The sequence below is a fragment of the Lepisma saccharinum genome, chromosome 23 (genome assembly GCF_977018435.1).
Source record: "Lepisma saccharinum chromosome 23, izLepSacc3.1, whole genome shotgun sequence".
NCBI classification, from domain to species: domain Eukaryota; kingdom Metazoa; phylum Arthropoda; class Insecta; order Zygentoma; family Lepismatidae; genus Lepisma; species Lepisma saccharinum.
This window is the reverse complement of record NC_139251.1, coordinates 53527048-53550965: the sequence shown is the minus strand read 5'-3', so window position 1 is coordinate 53550965 and position 23918 is coordinate 53527048. Positions and strand designations below refer to the sequence as shown.

Genomic DNA, 23918 nt, shown 5'->3' with positions numbered 1-23918 from the left:
TATGTAATGTATTTAAATAGTATATGATATACAGTACATATATGTATGTATTTTAGAAGCTTTGAATACGTTTACAATTAGTGTGAGCATATTAAACATGTATTTTCTTATTTTACGTCGCTCCATGTTGCATATGTGTAAAACACATCACAAGTTATACATGTTATGTGTGAATAAAGAATTTTAATCGGAATGCATTTTCTGTCTTTCAAAAATACAGTTTGTGTGCTTGTTTTCCATTTATTAATGTGAAATTGAACGTTTTGAAAATAAAATTCAAATTGTTTGTGCCAACACAAATGCTTTAGCACCGACTTCTACCCCATTTTACGTGATTTACGATGGTTATAACGTCTTTGATGCTACTAGTGCTGCTTCTGCTACTACTACTACTAGTACAATAATAATAATAATAATAACAATTAACAATCCTGGCATGAAGTTTCGGTTCTTTTAGGTTCAGATAGGCCAAACAAGACAGCATCTACAGTTTGAAGTGAGATCCGAACAAGTATGGTATGTTTCTCCACGGGAATCCTTTGATTCCAAGGCGAGGCTGAAATTCTGGACTGAAGTTGACTGACAATTTACCTGGACATACGTATACACCCAACTTTACAATTGACAGACAGCTTCCTAACCTGACGAATATTCACTTTTTTAACCAATGGGTTGTAGTTCTTCCTAACACTTTTGCTTCTTGATTGGTATACATGCTCAATGGTGTACTGAATCTGTTCCATTGATGTAGATAGAATATTTCTCACTACGACTATTCTCTTCTTTGCAGAGATCTACTGCAACTGGACGTGGGATTCTGTGCTTTGTTGGCCTCCAACGAAGGCGGGGAACACAGCACGACAGTCCTGTCCCCCACGTAAAGGAGTGGACCCCACAAGTAAGTACATTTTAAGAAATGTTTCCATTCAAATATTTATCTCCTTACATTGCTCTCATAGTGTGGTGTAACATGCATTACTTCTGATTATCGCACTATACTGGATTCATGTGACGTCAGGATGCGCACAGCCGCCATGTTTGCGGCCAATTTTATTTGTCTTTTGTAAAGAAATATCCACTACGTAGTGTTCGTTACATCTGCACCAACTGCACGTTTGTTTCAAATCACGAATGTTTGTGTTAAGCCTGCTTTAGACGAAAGCATTTTTCTTAACATTTGTGCAATGACCAAAAAGTTACCGTGTAAAGTGAGAAATGTTATGGCATTTCAGATGCCATGGCATATTTCATGGCAATTCTCAAGGATTGGCTCGGTCCGTAGCACTTTTCATAGCGCAACCAATCAGAAGCGACTTCTAGGTCACGAGCGCAGTTGTAATGGCGGCCGCGTGAGATCTAAACAACGTATCACTTCACATTTCTAAAACACGATAATTATTCAACCGAGAGGAATTACGTTTCGTATAAAATGGTTTTAGGTAGAGAAGCATGGCGCTGATTAAATATATACTTTACAACGTTTTCTCTGCACGTATGGAAGAATATTTTAGTGTTTTCAATTGTAAACACCGCGAACTCGCCATATATGGTGTAACTCGATGTGCCTATCGTGCTGTAGGATATGTATCATACAATGTAATTGAAACAGCTAACCGAAATGTTCCATGAAATGCTTTCGTGTAAAGTACTACTATCTGCTATAAGATTTTTGGAAGCATTTACATAGCATTTATGCTAGCAAAAATGTTAAAGGAAATACTTTCGTCTAAATCCGGCTTTAGTATCTCCCGCTAGCCCTCTTGAATTCCGTATGCTTAAAAGAACTGTGCTTGAAGCTACAATGCAACAGTTTGTGACGTAGATGGAACACACCTATAATATATTTCTCTATGGTCGGTTTCTTTGTTATGCCATTTGTTTTCTGTTTCTATGTTCCACACGTGCCATGTTGGTTTACATTTCATCTATGGGTAACCGGGGTATTGCTGAGTACTTAAGCTTTGGCGGTGAATTATGGAATTACAGTAAAACCTCGTTAATCCGGACTCCGATAAGCAGGACTTCGCTTAATCCGGACAGGCAAAAGGCAAAACGCAAGAAGAAAAGCGGAATGCAAGGTTTTAATGTGGCTAGAAGTCAACAAGAGAACTTCCCAAAGAAAAGGCAGTCAACCACTGATGAAATTCTGTTTCCCGCAGACTTTGTACTGTACTGTATAGTGCATTTAGGCCTATATCCTTTAAATACACCATAATAAACGGAGTTTTAATGCACTTTCTACTGTTCTTTTAGGTTATTTCAGTTAATCTGGACTTTCGTTAAACCGGTCAACTTATCCCCCCATTAGTCCGGATTAAGGAGGTTTTACTGTATTTTTTTAAAAAAATAAACACTGCATAGATTCCAAGGAAACATTAATACCTATTCTTCAAAGTGAAATCTTAAAAATGTTTCCAACCTTTTTTTTTCACAAAAAACTAAGAAAAAGACACGGCTGTCATGTTCGACTTTCCCTATTTTTTCGGAGTAATGCCAAACATCGGGTTCACCTTTACACCTTATGAAAAATAGTTACTATAAAGACAAATTAAGTAAATGAAACGGAATATAGACCCTGATTTTATATACGGTCACCGGCAATAAGAATGGGAAACCTAGATCCTGGAATGCTCGCTTTTCTGCACCGTGTTATGCGTGTTGCCTAAATCTACGGCGATAAAAGGGTTTTAATAGCATATTTTCAATGGCAACTTCTACCATCGCCGCAGATTTAGGCAACAGGCATAACGCCTAGCAGGCAAGCGAGTATTAAACTAGGTGTCCCTTTGTTATTGCCGGTGACTACACTTTTACCAAAATATATAATCTATATTATATTATTATATATAAAAATGGATGTATGTGTGTATACTATATATGTTTGTTCCGGCATAACTCTCGAACACCTGGAGCGATTTCAACCAAACTTTGTACACATATGACTTACAATCTAGAAAGAAATACTGTGGGGGTAAGACACCCCTAGCACCCCTAGGGGTGGGTGTAGGAAGGGGTGACATGTAAAACGACCGATATTAGTGTCGAATCCATAGTTTTCGGGGCCGCTGAGATGAATAGTGACACCCCCAATGCCGTTCAACTCCAAGTTCATTTTACATAGATAGAATTCTTCATATTCCTGTGTATTAGAAGATTGGTATAAATAAATACCCGGGCAACGCCGGGCAATCAGCTAGAATTGAATATGAAGCATTACACATGCGATTTCTCCGGCTACAAAACAGTGAAGTTTTCTCTTCTCAATTTAATGAGCAAAAGTCACACAAGTATGCTTTTGATTTTGTTTGCCATGAAGTACAGTCTTTATGGATCCAGTTTTCACATCTTTTATTCTCCTTTGTCTAATATAGACTAATATAGACACCTGTTTTCCATTTTCAGTTTCTACGCCTTGTTTTCATTATCATCAAACGTACAAGATTCCAGTGTGTTCGAAAATTGCCTAAATAAAAGCACTGTATACAAGAGAAAACGACATAAAAAACTAATAAGTATAACAGTCACCACTTATCTCGAAGTAAATACAGCACATAAAATACAAACAAATTTAATGAAAACAATCTTTGTCCGCAGGCTTCGATGCCTCACAGAATAATGACGACGCTAGGAGCTTAAGGCAGGTGGCGGCACTAATTGGATCACTCTTACAAAGGAAGGAAAACAGAAAACCTTGTGTTCGATATTACCTCTGTGTTTGTGATTATCCCGGTTTGCCTTACATTTTAATGCCAAGTAAGGATGAAAATAATAAGTTTTTTGTTTCTATGTTGGTTATTTACGCCACGTTTTCTAACTCTGGAGTTAATCGCGATGATGAGGATGATATGGTTTAATGGAAAACATTGATGTGCGCTGCGCTAATCACTTCACAACGTATGGCGTCAGCAAGCAGTTATCAATCTAGTGTGTTCATTTATGATTCACATAGATGCTCAATTACAATTTTTTTATTGGGCCATAACCAGCAACAGGGGCCATTAGAGCAATAATATTAACCACAGGTATAATTATATGATTTCATCAACAAAATATATTATTATTAATAAAAGGAATAACATCTATAATTCTCACAATAATTCAATGATGACGAGATATCTCACCAGAAGGGACATATCAAGGACTACATACAAATCAAGTTATAATAGGTTGACGATGAGGAATAATTCTATTTATTGTTGCAAAAGCATTATTCTTCGTATCATTTTCTTTAAGCATTTTTCCACACAAGTCTATCACCAACAATTGAATTAAGAATCATATGACCACCAAAAGAAATTTCACCATTCAAGCTAATACAAGATTTTATTTCTTTGTTCGACTATTAAACTGTTCTAAAAGTTGATTCTCATTATGTGTGTACATACAACTTTTAAGTAATTAATGTATAAATCAATGTTAATGAAAGGGGAGAGAGGTGACAGACAATGAGTTTTCCTGAGACTCCTCATAGCTTAACTCTAGACCTTCATCAACGCACGACTTCCTAACTTCCTGATTTTCCGCTTTCCACGTCAAAATGATGACAACAGAAATGTCCCACGGTTCGTTCGGAAGCTGTAAACATTGACTGGGTGATTGACATGTTTTCTCTCTTATCTGTCGCTTCGAATTATTCCATTGGATGAAGCCTCCTGTATGAGTAAACAGTGACGCTTGGCACTAACCGGCAATGGTAGACATCTACAACTTCTTATATTCTCGTCATCTGCTTTCAGTCCACTCCTATATCCCCGGATTTGTTTTGCAGGAAGATAATATCTCCATGGATGGTTGTGGAAGCTGAGGAAAGTTGTCCCATTTCTATAACAACGAATTTAGCCACACTAAGCCTCCATAAAATACCAAAAGGCAGCCGCAGATTTTTGATGTCCACACAATCTGACAATCGCCCGACAGCCTTATTTTCTCTGAAGGAAACTGCGTAGGAGGGATGCATGTCGTGAAAATCTGTAGTTTTCTTTCCAGAATTCGCAAAGCCCTGGAATAGTTCTCAGTACTTGTTTTCCTGATGTCCTTTTCTGCAAACCAAACCCACAAATTCAACAGCAAAAGTGTTTGTTGCTTTCATTGGATCGTGGTGTAGGGAATTTCTCCAAATAAGCGTTTATAAACTTCAGTACAAGGAACGGTTTAAGAGGCGATATCATGGCCAGCAGAAAACAGACCTTCATCCGGAACACTTTTACTCAAAAACAATTTGAGACATTTGAATCAGCTTTGTGGTAAATTGATTAGAATGAATGAATCTTAACAGTGAATATTGAAATTTTTTATCACTTCTATATTTTAAAAGATATTAGCTGTCAAATGGCTCAGTTTTTGGATCGGCGTATAGAGCCCGTTTCTATGTTACTGTAAAAATTTAACCTTGCAAGTCTTTCTTGCATCCTTCCTGAGTAAACTGATTTTACTTTTATACAAATTCAGAGGCCCATTGTGACAATACGCCATTACAAACATTGCTATGCGTTTTCAAAAACCTCAAAACTTCGTTTTTCGTCCTGTCAGAATCGCTAAATTCGAGTAATACTAGTTCAGCCATCTGCCGATAGAGGACTCTAACTGCAAAAGGCGTGGCCTTCTTCCCTTACCATTGTCTTCTCCCTTGGGAAGAGCCAAACTGGGGTGCCCTCCTTGAGTAGTGAAAAAGCCTTATTCTTGATTATATAAGCGTGGCTAATTGTTCAAAATAGAATTGGATTTGTGTAGACAAAAATTAATTGAAGTTACTACTGCATAACATAATAAATATATTACAAAATCATGTATCAATTTAACTACAGTGGTTTTCAAACTTCCAGCTGTCGTTGCTACCCTCCGCTGTCAATATCTAACCCCCCAAAAAAAAATATGATAACAGATAGATACATGTGATGTGGCCATGGAAGATCAACACAAAATCTCTTCATGTGTTTGTTTACTGTTTGTAGTACACATATAGGTAAGGAAAACATAGTGTGTGTGATTAATACAAGTGGAGTACATTTTTTTAATGTTTATAAGCTAGTGTCGCTTCATTCAGAGTAATATAATTAAGCCTTGTTTCCATATTAAAACCAATAAGTTGCTGACCAAGGCAGTTTATTAAGATGAAAACACTTAACACGTAACGTTTCGACCCTGTATCAGGGTCTTCCTCAGACGAAGAACTAAACTAAAATGATGAAATATACTACACACAGAAAGATTACATACACATAGCAGGTCACAAGCCACACAACAACAAATCAAGTTGACAGTCCTTATCTAGGAAGATTTCTCCAAAGGAATTAAACATATCACCTCCTGACAGTTGTTGACTAATGGGTCTACTACACTGACAGGTGATTGGCAGGTCAAGATTAGCACCTGCTTACCACTCCCCCACCCCTCCTGCCTTATTGGTTATGGATGAATGCCTCCTCCTCTGGTCTTCTTCTTTTCTCTTCTTTCTTCCTTCTTCATACTTCTTTTTTCTTCATTCCTTTTCTTCATCCTTTCAACTTTCTCTAACACACTCTTCCATTCCTTGTTTATCTTGAGTCCTCCATTCCAATTCATGATGTCTTCTCCTTTCTTTTCTATTTCTTTGGCCTCCTTCCATTTTCTCACTAGTTCTCTCTTCTCTTTTCCTATTCGCCTAGCCAAATCCCATTCAACTTCATGTCCTGTTCCTCTAGTGTGTTTGAATATGGCATTCCTGTCTCTCTTCAATCTCACATCATCCATGTGTTGCTTTAACCTCTCTTTAAGTCTCTTCTTCGTTTCCCCTATATATACACTTTCACATCCTCTGCACTTCACCTCGTAGATAACCCCTTCCTCTTCTTCCTCTCTCTTTTCTTCCTTCTTCTTGCTGGCTATAAAAAGAGAGAGGACTGGAAGCCTCTGTTGTTTACTGTTTGTAGTACACATATAGGTAAGGAAAAGAGTGTGTTAGAGAAAGTTGAAAGGATGAAGAAAAGGAATGAGGACTGGAAGAGAAGGAAGAAAAAGAAAAAGAGAGATGGTTTGGTATAGGAAGTATGGGCGATGCTACAGAGAAGATATGCAAAGTGCTGGGGAAAGTGGGTATAAGAACTTACAGGAAGGGAGGACGTACTATTTTAAGTATAGCCTCTGCCGCTATGTGTGACCCTGCTCCACAGTTACCTGGGATAGGGTATATTCAAGCGGTTCCAACTTCCCTTTGATTGCTGACACCTTGTGCGATAGTCGCAGGATACTCTTGTACCTTGTACAAATGAACCGGTGAGACCAAGAAGGGAAAGATTCCACTCGACCTTACTTTCGGGAAATCCTGAAAAAAACCTCATAGCAACCAAAACTAAAAGCCGGATGAAGAAACTTACAATTACAAACTTATTCATCATAACCATAGTAACAATATTCCATAAGTGGTTTGTTTTTAAAACCTTTATCTTTAGCTCTGATATGTATTCAGCCCATTTTGTTCAAAAAGTGGAATCTTTCCCTTCTTTGTCGCACCGGTTCAAATACATTCAGAACACTAAGTTTGTGGAAAATATCAGAAATGTGTGACAGTTTCTGTACAAAGACACTATCAATGAAGTTTTGAGCGTTGGTATGGTTTTCTACTATAAGATTCAGTACGAGTGCAGTTTCTGTCTCGGTTCAGAAACACGAGAGATGACATTACCGAAGGACAACCAACGTGAGTTGCAGTAATACAGAATAAATTGATATTTTTAATACACATTTTCAGAAAAAAAAAAGATTTCTCGGAAACATCCCGCCTCCCTTGCGAAACTTCGGCACCTCCCTCTTTGAATACCACTGAACTAAGAGATTACTTTTATTATGATATTAAATAGACACATACCTACCCATAGCATAGCGTTTTCCTTAACAGTAACTCCTAAACTTATTTAAAAAACAAGGTTATTATTGTTCTTATTTAAAACCGTAAATATGTTATATGGCCAAGGTTTTTATTTGGAGTGAAAAGTGGAACGACCAGGGTGGAAAGTTAGGGATGGCAGGGTGGGAAGTAGAGGCCGCCAAAAATCCATCTCGCCCAGATGAAAATTTTATCGTGAGCCACCCCTGATTCGTACATCTTAACAAATGACTAGAATATTTAAGGAGCGCCATAGGCGTCCGCAGGCTGATTTATTTTGGAGTGCCTTAAGGGGAGTTTCAATTACCTATCTAGACAATATTAGCTGAATTATAATTGGTAAATGTCTGTTATATCGGAGACACATTTCTATCGGATATTTTCAGTTTTAAATGGTTCGTACTTACCAATTGTGTATTGCGGAACATAGTTGAAGGTGCCATTATGCTTTTTACACGAAAATCACTTCGATCTTTCACATTACGAGTAATTCTTTTGGGTCCTTACTTCCGTTGCGGGACATGCAATATGGCTCCCACAGATGTGGATACTCGCGCGTCGTGCTTGTGTTTTGTCGATTTGGAGTGGGTATGTAGTGTTTCAACCTTCTTAACCGAAAAATACCCACTTTCGTGTTCATTATGTCATCACAAACCATTGACGGATAGCCCCAAAAACCATTTCCGGCAAGGTTAGGTTGGGTTAGGTTAGGTAAGCATAGTTAAAAAATTTTAAAAAATAAAAATTCTGGTAAAAAAAAGGCACTTTGGAAACACTGGCGAGACTGCATGACTTTCGACGCTCGCGCCATCCTAGGTACATAATGGAAACAACGTCATATTGTTGTCGCTTTGCACAAAATGCAAGTTTATTATATCAAAAGTTCTTATTTTTTGTTGTGCAGCATTCTACGGTGAGAAAATACCTCCAAGAACTTTCAAAATACTACAGAAACTCATTTCGGTAAGTAGTTTCTTCTGTAAAAATGAAGAAATGTGTCTCCGATATAACAGACATTTACCTTATTATTATCGTAACTTCATGTTCCCCTGTTAGAGAAACAATTAGGTACGTGGAGATGAAAATTTATAGTCATTGAGTATTCGGTATCACTTTAGCATAGATTTTCCTATCATTATGACGATTTTTATATTATTGAAATAATTAAAATGAAGCTTCACAAATATAACACAGGCCATATCTCTACAGGTAACATCAGTCGAATTTCTCTCCAACTTCTCATACAACTACCAAACAACTTCTCAATTACAATTTGCCGTTATTAAACCAGTATTATGATCATTATCTTAAATTGCAAAGAGCTTCTCCATAAATCGGCATGTCTTTCTTTTTGTTGTGAGTGGTGTTTCGATTTCTACTGCAACCTTCTTGTTTTGTAGACATTTAAAAAACAAATAAGCCTTGAGAGTTGAAGAAGATTGCATTAGCAGTCGAGGCTGTCCTCGGGAGAGAGAGAAGTGCGAGCTGATTAGTGAGAAACACCTCCTTTACTCGTTGGTTGGTTGGTTGATTTGGTGCTTTAAGTCCACTTTATGCACAGTAAGGCTAATTGGGACTGGGCCTACAGTTTAAAGTGGGATCCGAACCCCAAGTACCCGGGAACCCTTGATTAAAAGCGACGACGCTACCACTGCGCTATCAGAGAGGCCCCCTCCTTTACTCGTGATTACTGATTATTATAGTAAACAATATCACATTATGTTGGACATTATATATATATATACCGGGAGGTCAAAAAGTCCCGGAACGGTCACATATCGTGAGAAATGCACATCGAATCGGAAAACGAAAAAATATGTGTTTAATAAGTGAAAGAAACCTATTCAATGATATCACACTTGATTCCCCACTCCCGCCCCTGGGGGTAGAGTGGGCGGTAACTGTGAAATTTTAAATGGAAACCCCATTTTGTATTGTAGAATCGGAAAGAGGACTTCATTCCGAGTCCAACGAGCTATCAACCATACTCCTAGCTCAATTAGGAACCGAGATATGTCGATTTTAAATTTTCGCAAAACAAACAAACAAACACAAAAAAATAATAATAAGGTGAAAATTTCATAAAACCCGAAACAAATTCAAAGAGACGCTCTGCCCCTAATTGAGCTAGAGTGAAAGGGATAGCAGATTCGGAATCTCCACGTCAAGACCTTTCAATAGAGTATATGGGAGCGGGTGTGGGGAATCAAGTGTGATATCATTGAATAGCTTTCTTTCACTTATTAAACACGTATTTTTTTTTCTTTTTCCGATTCGATGTGTATTTCTCACGATATGTGACCGTTCCGGGACTTTTGGACCACCCGGTATATATATATATATATATATATATATATATATATATATATATATATATATATATATATATATATATATATATATATCGGGGATCAAGAGTCACCGGGATGTATCAAATTATTAAGCGAGATGTTTATGGTTCATAACAACTGCAAAAAGGGACCCGCCCCGGTCATGAAGGAGAAGATGAGTTATAACTGAGTGAGAATGCTCTCTCCACACTTATCATACCTGCTCGAAGTCCTTGTCCTGTCCTAGATAAAGATGTATGCTGTGTCCATAACGTGTCAGAGTCCGTACTTCGACTCTGACCAACTTGTTCTCCGTTATCCCGCGCCGAGTGTATCGGAAGAAGTGTCTGAGTAAAACTGTGAGCGAATGAGAGCGGACTTCTCCTTTATACTCCTGCCGGACTAGAGGTGTTACTCCTCCAGTCCTCTATCGGCGAGGCTACTTTCGTAACCTCCCGTATGACTTCAGTATTGAAGCAATATGAAATGCAGCGCATTCCTGGGATAACTTGGGAGGCAATCGATGAAGGCGACAGGTTAATTTCACTCATTATACCTCATCAATATATACAGTATGCGCCAAAATATACAGTACTGAAATGAAAAGATGAACAAAAGTATAAGACATGTTACAATATAGCGACTGGTCTATATGCAACCCAAATAACAATCGTGCCTTTTGGGTTGCATAACTGTTAGGAAACCTAAGGTTAGGTTAGGTTAGAGCATTTGAAGTGGACGATTGTCATTTGGGTTGCATATAGACCAGTCAGCTTTTTCAAACTCGGTCCACCTTCACGACCGCTTCCGTATGAGCGGATATAATGCTCAACTATGAATACTTTTTCCTCCGTCGAGAGACCCATTTCCAACAACAACTGCACAACACAACTTCCTTTTCGCTACTGCGAACATGTGCAGCTGGAGCTATGCCCCGTCGACAAATGCAACCACGTGTTCGAGATGCGCGAGTTTCAGTACTGTATATTTTGGCGCATACCGTATATACTGGGCAACACGGATATTGTTTTCATTTTCATTGTTTTAATGGTAGTTTCTACATTTTTAATTTATTTTTGGAGCACTCATCGTCTGTGAGATTGCGTGTGTAAATGGACTGTATGGTTTATAAGACCTTTGGAAACGGAAATATATTTGTAGTAACAGATATGAAATTGGTTGTAAAATGTTTAGTGGCATTTGGTGTAGTGTTGTGCATACCTTTCAAAACGAAGTCGACACCTTAAGTGCAATCTGCGTGTGCTTGGATACACAACACGCGTTTGGAGGTGCCCAGGTAACCCTCCCTTCCCCCTCCTCCGCGTGCACTGCTATGAGGAGAACCTGCGAAGAAAACCTCAGCCGGGTTTAGGTTTGCGACATCCTGCATACATAAATATCCCAGAATCTCATACGTGCGTTGGATGCATGCAATTGCATGTACCTTAAGAGATCATTAACTTAAAGTTAAGATGTAGCTTTCCACTCCACGAACTTTCCCTCATAGTGCCTAGACATAAAGCACGGAACGAGGAAACTTTCCACATTGCAACTAACAGACTCTCATCCACATAATGTTCCTTATTCCATAGACTTCAACATCTAAAACCAAACTGATCCAAATTGATATCATCAGCTCTTATTCGTCTTTTATCACCAACCTACAAAACATTGTACACTGTATTGGCTCTGTTTTATCTTGATAGTGTTTTTGTTATCTTTAACATTATATAGTGTACTGTTTCTGATTGTTTCTTTCCGGTTCAAAATTGTTTTTGCATTACTGAAATTCACGAAACGGGACGCTTTACTTTTGTTAACATTGTGTTGCCTTTTTTCGTTTCTGATTTCTACAGCGACGAGATTAACAACTCTTGTCCAGTCTTACGGCTGGCGCTCTACATTCTGGCAAGGGGGGAAGCTACCAATCTAGCACGATATGAAACGCAGCAGCTTGTAGAACGAAGCGCACGTAGTACTTCCTCCCACCACATCGTAACTCCATACGCCACCGCGGTTGTCTGGTTGGTCTGCGGCGTGTTCCCCGCTCCCCTCTTCCCTTGCCAGCTAATGGGCCGCCCGCCGTAAGAGTAGACATGAGCTATAGCAAAATGACATGCTGTATTACAGTAAATAATAGTTAATATTAAAATATTTGCAAAACATAAAATAGTATAAAATACATTTAACATAAGTGTTCTGGATTCCTTTTCTCTATTTAAAATTTAAACAGACTGAAATCGTAAACAGTAGTCAGAAATGTTTTGAACTAAATGTATATACATGTCCTCGATACTTTGTCTTCATAATAATTATTAAAAATGTAGGAAAATGAAGTTAATATGTAAAGAAAAATATTAAAAGATATATGAAACAAAATGATTAATGACTTCATATCTTTGATCTAAAGTTTTCTCTCTTTGAAGAATTCGCGTTCAAACGGTGTTCACTGGACGGCCGCTGGGAAGGAAGGAGTCCAGACGACTTCAGCTTGCCCCAGGGATGGACAAACTACACACCGTGCTTCACTCCAGAAATCCTGGGCCTCATGAAGAAGTTGTACTCGGGTTCAGAGGGCGCCCCTCAGGTGAGTTGGTGATCCCAGGAGTTTCTCTTCAAAGCAGAAATATCAGTTTTAAGGGAAGGGGAGGGGAAAACAGCGAGATATAAAGAGATTTAGAGATGCGATATTGGAGACAGAGATGTTTGTTAAGAGTCTACTTAAAAGGGGAGGTCAAATAGAAATATTAGACTCGTCTTTCCCTCCCCCCTTCATCTTAACGTATTCTAATTTTATGTTTTTTTGTTCTCTGATGTGGTTTTTCTGATGCTTTTAGTTAAACTGATCAGGTACTCCCCCCGTCCAAACTGGCATTGTTTATTTCAAGTTGCAAAAGACATAACGCTCCTTACTTGCAATACTTACTGTTATTGTTAATAACAGAAATAAATTACAGTCAGTTCATATTATTCGAACAGAATAACAAAGTAAAAAATGCGTTAAATAGAAAAAAATGAGGGTGACATACAGGAACCAGTAGCTACATCTTTTCATCTTCTGCCATTTAAACCAAAGAGTAAATTGTTTCACAGTTTTCAAAATCCCAAAAATTAGACTTATGTGATATTGCACGCTGTGGCTAAAATTTCCTTCTAAATGTGGTGTGTAAAAGTTAATAACAAAATATAATAACTATGGTTTTTGATACACTAACTGTGTGATTCTTCTTTGTAGCTACTCAGTGGTGATTTATTCATCATGGAGTTTTTGGACTATTAACCACTGTTAATTTTTACAAATAAAATATTTTACCTACGTTTCGGAGGCTGAATCTGCCTCCGTCTTCAGGGTATCGTGTAGTCTGTTACAGACTACACGATACCCTGAAGACGGAGGCAGATTCAGCCTCCGAAACGTAGGTAAAATATTTTATTTGTAAAAATTAACAGTGGTTAATAGTCCAAAAACTCCATGATGACTAACTGTGTGATATGTAAAAAACACAAATAACAAAAACCAGTTGTGTTCGATCTTCACCCATCTGATAGATCGATTAGAAAAATTTCCCCAAGAATAATAATAATAATATTAATAATAAAAACAAAATTTAGAATAAAATTTGTTTCGTTGTTGTTCTTCCAGGAACCGTATCTAACTTTCTCCCTGTGCTCTCTGGAGTTCCACAGGGTAGTGTTCTAGGACCTCTCTTGTTCATATTATTCGTCAACGACCATCTCACAGCTCCCTCTAGCAATTACGTTCTTTTCGCGGATGACTGTAAAATTTTCAGAGAAATCTCCACTTCCGCCGATACTCATCTTCTTCAGAATGACATAACAACATTTACTTCCTGGTGCCTGGCATGGGACCTTACATTACATCCTGAAAAGTGTACTACTCGCACCATCTCTCTCAAGAAGAACCTGTTAAAGTCATCGTATTCCGTGTCTGGCAATAACATCCAAGCAGTATCCTCTCACAAAGACCTAGGCATTGTTTTCGACCAAAAAACTCACATTTGAAGAACATATAACAAGCACAACAAAAAAGGCCATGCGTCTCTTAGGTTTACTGTATCGTTTCACTGAAATTAGTGACATCTCAGCCCTCACCTTGTACTTCAAATCATTCATTTCCCCAATAATAGAATACTGCTCTCCCGTCTGGTCTATGGCTTGTCCCACTCAGCTCTCAGGAATCGATTCAGTCTTTCACTTCTTCCTGGCTATAGTTCGTTATAGGGTTCCCTCTTTACGCAATTTTTCATCTCCGCATGTCTTGTATTTTCTAAACTTACCGACTGCATATCAGTGCCGTTTCCAGAAAGATTTCAGTTATTTATACAAATTTGTCAATGGCACAATTCGCTGCAACACACTCCTTGAGGAATTCCACTTTCGAGTACATATGCGCACAACTCACAACACAAGATTACTTTACACAAAGAAACCTAGACTACAAATTCAAAAAAGATCCCTCTTTTAAAGACTTGCCACACACCACAATGACCTCCCATCAAGAATCGATATATTTTCCTCAGAGTTTACCTTTCGGTCTTCTATTGGAAGAAATGTTTGTAAATAATATCAAATAGTGCCATTTTTGCTTATTTTTTTGTCAATTTGCTATTCTCTTTGTGTTATTTTGTTACTTTTAAATATTATTTTTTAATATCTTTTTGCTTATTATTATTATTATTATTATTATTATTATTATTATTATTATGTTTTCATTGTTGAAAATTTCAGTGTAAAATGGCCACCTGTGCTGTGTCTGAAATTTTCTCAATAAATAAATAAATAAAATAAATAAGCCTAATGATAATAATTATTATAATCATTCTTATTTCAACTATTCAAGTGGCCTCCCCGATGGCGCAGTGGTATCGTCGTCACCTTGTAATCAAGGGGTTCTGGGTTCGATACACAGTGGAGGCACATAGTGTTTCGGATTCCACTTTAAACTGTAGGTTCAGTCCCGATTAGCCTTACTGTGCATAAATTGGACTTAAGACACCAAATCAACCAACCAACGAACGAGTAAAGGACATAGGGTTTCAGATGCTGTCACACTTACGTGACCGAAACTAATTCATTGCCAAAGTGCCCAAAACTCAGAAATATAAAAGTAGCCATTAAGTAGAATGTATGATTTGTAATTACAATTACAATTAATAACCTACGACCTATTAATTACTGCAAATTCAATGGCCTATTACTCTAACGCCCTCCCCTCAATTTTGAGCCCCTTGTGCTAATTCTTCTTTTATTAAGATATCTTAATGCTTAAAGCTACCCTTGTTGTTTGAGGAATCGTCGGGTTTGGTAACTTTCACTGTAGCATTCATACATACATTCGTAGTACAGTTCGATGCATAAATATTACCTGGCAAATTGTCCTTAATTTTTCGCTAATGTTCTACGTGTTCTTAAGAACTGTAATTGCAATGATGCTGATGCACGTGTCACCTGTTTCAGTTCGTGAAACTCGCATTGTCTCAAACCGAACTGAATAAACGTGGTAAGAGACAATGTGCCTGGTAATTTTTATACATCTTATTCTACATCTGGTCTCGCGAACCACATTTGCTTGATTGTGCTTTTTCTAGCTCTTTTTATTCTATCAAGAAGCAAATACCAGGTTGTTATAATTAAAGTGACGGTGTTCAGAGTGGTACAGCACGGGCTGTAATGAGAGTAGCAGTCTGAAACTTCGTAGATATGCTAATGAAGCAATGCGCTCGCGAATTATGCAAAAAAAAAAAAAAATAGTTCCAATTCCCGCCACCAAGGTAAAAAATGGCGCTGTAAGCAGTCAAAACGTGGTATAGTTACAGGAAAAATGCACTATAAATCGCAGAAAACAATACTCTTTGTAATAAAATATCGCTATAATTTCACTATTCGAATTACATGAACATTACTAAAGGAAAAAGCAACAAGCGTCACCAACAACAACCAGGGAGCTCACACAATGGTTAGGCAATATCACCGACTTTGACGTCAGAGTTACGGAAAATTCCACGTTTTGACTGCTTACAGAGCCATTTGTTACCCCGGTGGCGAGAATTGGAACTTTTTTTGTTGTATAATTCGCGAGCGCATTGCTTCATTAGCATATCTACGAAGTTTCAGACTGCTACTCTCATTACAGCCCGTGCTATACCAGTCTGAACACAGTCACTTTAATTATAACCACCGGGTATGTCTCTACAACTTTGGATGTACAGTCATGGACCCTTCTGGGTTGTAACATCCTCACTGACATTCAATTGGATTATTACAACCCAGAAGCGTCCGTGACTGTACCAACTCCAGAAAAACTGTGCGCATAGAAGACCCACTTTTAATGTGAAGATTTTTTTATTGAGTTGGTGCTTTAAGTTCACTTTATGCACAGTAAGGCTAATCGGGACTGGACCTACAGTTTAAAGTGGGATTCGAACCACTATGTGCCTCCACCGGGTATCGAAGCTGGGGACCCTTGATTGCAAGGCGACGACGCTACCACTGCGCCATCGAGGTGGACTGCGAAGAGTGTATATCGCAATCGCATTACATTTAGTGCATAATCAGTGTAAATAATGGTTAATATCACTCAAGTATAGTTCGAACACGCAATGTTTACAGAGGAAATTCAGATAAAATGTTGCATGGAAACCAAATGCCATTTACTGTGATTCTCTTCCATTATGTGAAAATAAATCACTTTACGTTAACTTTAATCTTTTCCCCTTGTCATTAACAGGTTAAATTGGCCATTGCCAGCAGAACCAGAACGCTTGAAATAATTGGATTAAGCGTTTCCCTGTGCGCTCTTCTCCTGTCCTTAATGGTATTCTACTACTTCAGGTGAGTGGTTTATGCTTTTGTATCTATTTTCTTTGTTTACAAAAACAGCAACCGTTTCATATAGGCTAATAATGACTTTCGAAGCAGTAGTTAATGTTTTGTATGTAAACTATGACAAACTACAGTCTGTAACAAAATAACCGCATCACCGCTAAAAATGAGGCGAATATTGAAATATGTTTAAATTGCCATTGTAATAATGTGCAAAACAATGGCAAATTGCACTTGGGATTGTTCCTTGATTCCTTTTGTTATTTTTGCACTGCTGTCTTTCATTCCACTCTCTGCCAACAGGTGTCTCTGACCAGGGGCGCCGACTTGTCAAAATTATTGGGGGGGGGCCTCTGATCACTGAAATAAATTAATGAATGACTCATTCTCTCCCTTTTTTTAAGTTTTGGCCTCAGAGTTCGGAATCTCATAAAAGCCCATGAATTCCTAAAAAATATCAACATTTTTATTCACAGATCTAATGCAGAATATTAATTGTCCACGGATGGATATGTCACAAGTTTCGTCAACCATAATAGCAAAATATTCCCGACTTTCAATATCTGCTACCACGGAGCGCAAAACAGATCTCCCTAATATATCAATGATATCGGTCTGAATTTCATGTTAGAGCCATTTGTAGCCTAAACGTCCCATCCACTATCCTAGTTCATGCACATCGTCTCTTGAAACTCTATTTAGTAAAAATTTTAACAATACTCATAATTACATATTTAGTATATAGTAATAAGTCATGTGTTTTGCTGTCTCTGGTCATAGCCCCCCCCCCACAAAGTTGATGGTTTAGCGCTCTCAGACCCCCAAATTGATGGTCTAGAACATTTCAAATGTGTATTTAAAGTTAAGTTCATGTGGCACAATTCAGAGTAAACTTTACAAGAGAAGGAAAATAATACTTAGATCCTCTAAAGCAAAATTATTTGGGGGCTCTGTCCCCAGATCAAGCCCCATGGAGTCGGCGCCTATGTCTCTGACGTCTGTGTGCAAATGGCTGCCGCCTGTTCCTGACGTGCAGGCCATGTTTAGTGGTGGAAATCATGTGAATATAAGTGGAAAATCTGTGTAATGGATTTCACTCTATCGCTAGATTACTAAAGTGTGTTCCAGCCATGTCTGAGAGGTAGTCTGGACTATTCTCAATTACTAAAGTGCTGTAACTGTGACCAGTGTACAGGCATGGGGAAAATCCTAAGTGATACTTCACCACGCAAACAAGGCAAGAGTATGGCCCTGAAATCAGCTGGTTTTTCATAAATAGACATATAAAACAAAGCCCCAGGATTAATATAAAGTAAAATATGAGCGGTATAATTGTCTACATATCATCTAAAACACAGTTTGCGTTCCATTGTGTTAAGTAGTGCAGTTATTTTGTTACAGACTGTACATTTTGAAAATACAGCTGGCAAAGCACTGTTGATACGGTTTACAACAATCCTTTGAAACATTCGCTTTTCAAGAATGTTAGATGCATGAATAACGGTGAAGTTTTAAAATGAAGTCATACCCCTCTTAACGAAATTCACTACACGTCACCCATAAACACAGTTACTACGGGCCTAAGTGGTGGAATGATTAGCACACCATGCTACGATGCCAGGGGTCCCGGGTTGGAATCCCGACCTGGACATGGGTGTTCTTTGTAAGTGTCCTTTCATCAATTTCATCATACCATCACTCATTCCCATTTTCGCAATTAGCCAAAAGAGGCAGAAAAGCTGAGTAAAATAAACCCAATCAATCAATCAAATAAAAAGTAGCAGTAGCTACAACTCAGTTACATTTTACTATTAGCATTATTTTCCACACTTGGATCCACTAATTAATTTAATTTTAACGAAAAGAATTAAAAAGTATTTTGAAAACTTTCATACCTCATATTCATCATCAATTTGTCTTCCTTAGATAAAAAAATGTTATTGTCATAGCTAACCTGAAGAAAATAAACTTTTTCCAACTAAATGTGGAAGAAAACAAAGTATTAGTACAATAACAAGACTAAAACTCATGAGTTATATGGTGTGAATTTCATTCTGTGAAATTATGCATTATAAACATACTTCGCAACCTATTTATTTTCTGGTTGACTGTACATTCATTATACACTATATGTCTACCGAAATAATAAACGTTTGCGACAATATGTTCGTGCTTTCTAAAATTGATACATTTTCAGCATTATTTACATTTCTCCTGAAGAAACAAACTACATGTAGAATCCGTATTTATGTATGAGAAGCATTCTATGTGTGAACTTCGATATTTTCTGGACTGTTGAATTCTAGTGTTAGCATCTTTTGTCATTTTCAAGTAAATACAGTTATTTTTTATGCTGCACATTCTCTCTCTCTCTCTCTCTCTCTCTCTCTCTCTCTCTCTCTCTCTCTCTCTCTCTCTCTCTCTCTCTCTCTCTCTCTCTCTCTCTCTATATATATATATATATATATATATATATATATATATATATATATATATACACACATACATACACACATACATATATAGGCCTCCCCGATGGCGCAGTGGTAGCGTCGTCGCCTTGTAATCAAGGGGTCCCGGGTTCGATACCCGGTAGAGGCACAAGTGGTTCGGATCCCACTTTAAACTGTAGGTCCAGTCCCGATTAGCCTTACTGTGCATAAAGTGGACTTAAAACAACAAAATCAAATCAAATCAACATACATACATATATATATATATATATATATATATATATATATATATATATATATATATATATATATATATATATATATAAATATTATGAGAGAGACAGGCAGATAGAGAAAACATGTGGCGATAGGGCCCCACATGTTAAAACCTTGGCCACTTTGGAGGTCATGTGATTAGCACCAAGCTCCGGCCATCTTTAACCAGCAACACCCCCTTCCCCGGCAGGATCATTGTTGTAAAAATTACCAATCGCATGATACATCATCCGTGCCTTGTATCTCATTAAACAAATACTTTTTAAATACAATTCATAATTAAAATGTTAAATTTTCATGTTCATCTTATAATGTTAAATCTTTATGCGTAGGGCGAATTTCCTCGGTGCTAATATAAATTGTGCTCACTAGATGTCTCTTATTTTAATAACAGTGTTTGAGGATGAAGAATTTTACCTTTGTGTATACAAGAGAGGATATTTCTTTCATTATTAACGTGATATCTAAATGAAGAAATGGTTAATATTTACACTGAAGATTTGATATTAGTTTAAAATGTACTGAATAGTACTCTATGGTCGTAGCTATTTCCTTGCTTCGTTGTATTGTATTAATAAGTTACATTATTCAATAGTACTTTGTCTTTTCTACACACCCATTTTATGATAATCCATGGAAAAATACCAAATGTTTGAGATTCAAAGGAATCATTCAAAACTCTCATGTTACCTATATTTTTGAATACATGCAAGTGTGTTTCTTGTTGCGTAGCTTACATGAATATTATATTTATTTACATATAATATATAGATTTTGTTGGCGTGCATGTCTCTTGAGGGCGTCCAAGGAGTATAGCTACATAGACACCCTCACTTCTTGAAATCCTAGTTCTTCTCTCCAAGTATATTACGGAATGTACAGTTGCGTATTGAATAAATGAAGTGTTTTGCGCAATGCTTAAAATGTAGGCAAGACCTATCGATTTGAAATACAATTTTGACCTTTCATAGTGATGGCTTGGTTCTTATAAACAGATTCATTTTTTTATCTTCGTGTGTTTCAGGAGCTTGAAAAACAACAGAACGAGAATCCACAAGAACTTGTTCATAGCGATGGTCATCCAGGTTATTGTCAGACTAGTCCTCTACGTGGATCAAGCCATTGTCAGGGAAGGCTGGATCAAATCTTATAAGCAGGGAATAGACAACACGGTAAGTGCTATGACTTTACTGATCTACAAGGGCCAGTAGCGTTTTGCAAAGTTGTGGGGTTCCAAACAGGTGTTAAAACGTTTAGCAGAGTGGAAAGTAGGCAGGTTACCATATACCGAGGCCAATACTCACGGGCGTATCAATAAAGATAAGAATGCCTGAGGAGAAACTTGTTAATACACACGGGATTATCAATCATGATAAGAATGCCTGAGGAGAAACTTGTTAATACACACGGGATTATCAATCATGATAAGAATGCCTGAGGAGAAACTTGTTAATACACACGGGATTATCAATCATGATAAGAATGCCTGAGGAGAAACTTGTTAATACACACGGGATTATCAATCATGATAAGAATGCCTGAGGAGAAACTTGTTAATACACACGGGATTATCAATCAAGATAAGAATGCCTGAGGAGAAACTTGTTAATACACACGGAATTATCAATCATTATAAGAATGCCTGAGGAGAAACTTCTTAATACACACGGGATTATCAATCAAGATAAGAATGCTTGAGGAGAAACTTGTTAATACACACGGGATTATCAATCATGATAAGAATGCCTGAGGAGAAACTTCTTAATACACACGGGATTATCAATCAAAGTACGAATGCCTGAGGAGAAACTTGTTAATACTCACGGGCGTATCAATCAAGATAACAATGTCTGAGGAGAAACTTGTTAATACACACGATATTATCAGTCAAGATAAGAATGCCTGAGGAGGAACTTGTTATTACACACGGAATTATCAATCATGATAAGAATGCCTGAGGAGAAACTTGTTAATACACACGGGATTATCAATCATGATAAGAATGCCTGAGGAGGAACTTCTTAATACACACGGAATTTTCAGTCAAGATAGGAATGCCTGAGGAGAAACTTCTTAATACACACGGAATTATCAATCAAAGTACAAATGCCTGAGGAGAAACTTGTTAATACTCACGGGCGTATCAATCAAGATAACAATGTCTGAGGAGAAACTTGTTAATACACACGATATTATCAGTCAAGATAAGAATGCCTGAGGAGGAACTTGTTATTACACACGGAATTATCAATCATGATAAGAATGCCTGAGGAGAAACTTGTTAATACACACGGGATTATCAATCATGATAAGAATGCCTGAGGAGAAACTTGTTAATACACACGGGATTATCAATCATGATAAGAATGCCTGAGGAGAAACTTGTTAATACACACGGGATTATCAATCATGATAAGAATGCCTGAGGAGAAACTTGTTAATACACACGGGATTATCAATCAAGATAAGAATGCCTGAGGAGAAACTTGTTAATACACACGGGATTATCAATCATTATAAGAATGCCTGAGGAGAAACTTCTTAATACACACGGGATTATCAATCAAGATAAGAATGCTTGAGGAGAAACTTGTTAATACACACGGGATTATCAATCATGATAAGAATGCCTGAGGAGAAACTTCTTAATACACACGGGATTATCAATCAAAGTACGAATGCCTGAGGAGAAACTTGTTAATACTCACGGGCGTATCAATCAAGATAACAATGTCTGAGGAGAAACTTGTTAATACACACGATATTATCAGTCAAGATAAGAATGCCTGAGGAGGAACTTGTTATTACACACGGAATTATCAATCATGATAAGAATGCCTGAGGAGAAACTTGTTAATACACACGGGATTATCAATCATGATAAGAATGCCTGAGGAGGAACTTCTTAATACACACGGAATTTTCAGTCAAGATAAGAATGCCTGAGGAGAAACTTCTTAATACACACGGGATTATCAATCATGATAAGAATGCCTGAGGAGAAACTTCTTAATACACACGGAATTATCAATCAAAGTACGAATGCCTGAGGAGAAACTTGTTAATACTCACGGGCGTATCAATCAAGATAACAATGTCTGAGGAGAAACTTGTTAATACACACGATATTATCAGTCAAGATAAGAATGCCTGAGGAGGAACTTCTTAATACACACGGAATTATCAATCATGATAAGAATGTCTGAGGAGAAACTTGTTAATACACACGGGATTATCAATCATGATAAGAATGCCTGAGGAGAAACTTGTTAATACACACGGAATTATCAATCAAAGTACAAATGCCTGAGGAGAAACTTGTTAATACTCACGGGCGTATCAATCAAGATAACAATGTCTGAGGAGAAACTTGTTAATACACACGATATTATCAGTCAAGATAAGAATGCCTGAGGAGGAACTTGTTATTACACACGGAATTATCAATCATGATAAGAATGCCTGAGGAGAAACTTGTTAATACACACGATATTATCAGTCAAGATAAGAATGCCTGAGGAGAAACTTGTTAATACACACGGGATTATCAATCATGATAAGAATGTCTGAGGAGAAACTTGTTAATACACACGGGATTATCAATCATGATAAGAATGCCTGAGGAGAAACTTGTTAATACACACGGGATTATCAATCAAGATAAGAATGCCTGAGGAGAAACTTGTTAATACACACGGGATTATCAATCAAGATAAGAATGCCTGAGGAGAAACTTGTTATTACACACGGGATTATCAATCATGATAAGAATGCCTGAGGAGGAACTTGTTAATACACACGGGATTATCAATCATGATAAGAATGCCTGAGGAGAAACTTGTTAATACACACGGGATTATCAATCAAGATAAGAATGCCTGAGGAGAAACTTGTTATTACACACGGGATTATCAATCATGATAAGAATGCCTGAGGAGGAACTTCTTAATACACACGGAATTTTCAGTCAAGATAAGAATGCCTGAGGAGAAACTTCTTAATACACACGGGATTATCAATCAAAGTACAAATGCCTGAGGAGAAACTTCTTAGTGTAATCCTACCCATAAGCGGTGCAAGTCAAGTCAATTTAGTGTCTTGGCGGGTTATGTTTGTATTTGAGTGTCAGCCCTTGGTTGGACTTTGACTCATTAT

The 23918-nt window shown here is 37.5% G+C and overlaps 1 protein-coding gene across 3 annotated transcripts in view; it reads left to right on the top strand.

Annotated features, from left to right (window-relative positions):
• Positions 1 to 23918, top strand: part of LOC145977783 (PDF receptor-like) — a 231132-nt gene that overhangs the window by 164355 nt on the left and 42859 nt on the right. For all 3 annotated transcript variants that reach the window (XM_083110062.1, XM_083110061.1, XM_083110059.1), the window contains exons 3-6: positions 791 to 898; positions 12618 to 12778; positions 16940 to 17043; positions 20788 to 20935. In XM_083110062.1, the coding sequence (XP_082966188.1) occupies positions 791 to 898; positions 12618 to 12778; positions 16940 to 17043; positions 20788 to 20935 (521 nt within the window). The remainder of the gene's footprint in view (positions 1 to 790; positions 899 to 12617; positions 12779 to 16939; positions 17044 to 20787; positions 20936 to 23918) is intronic.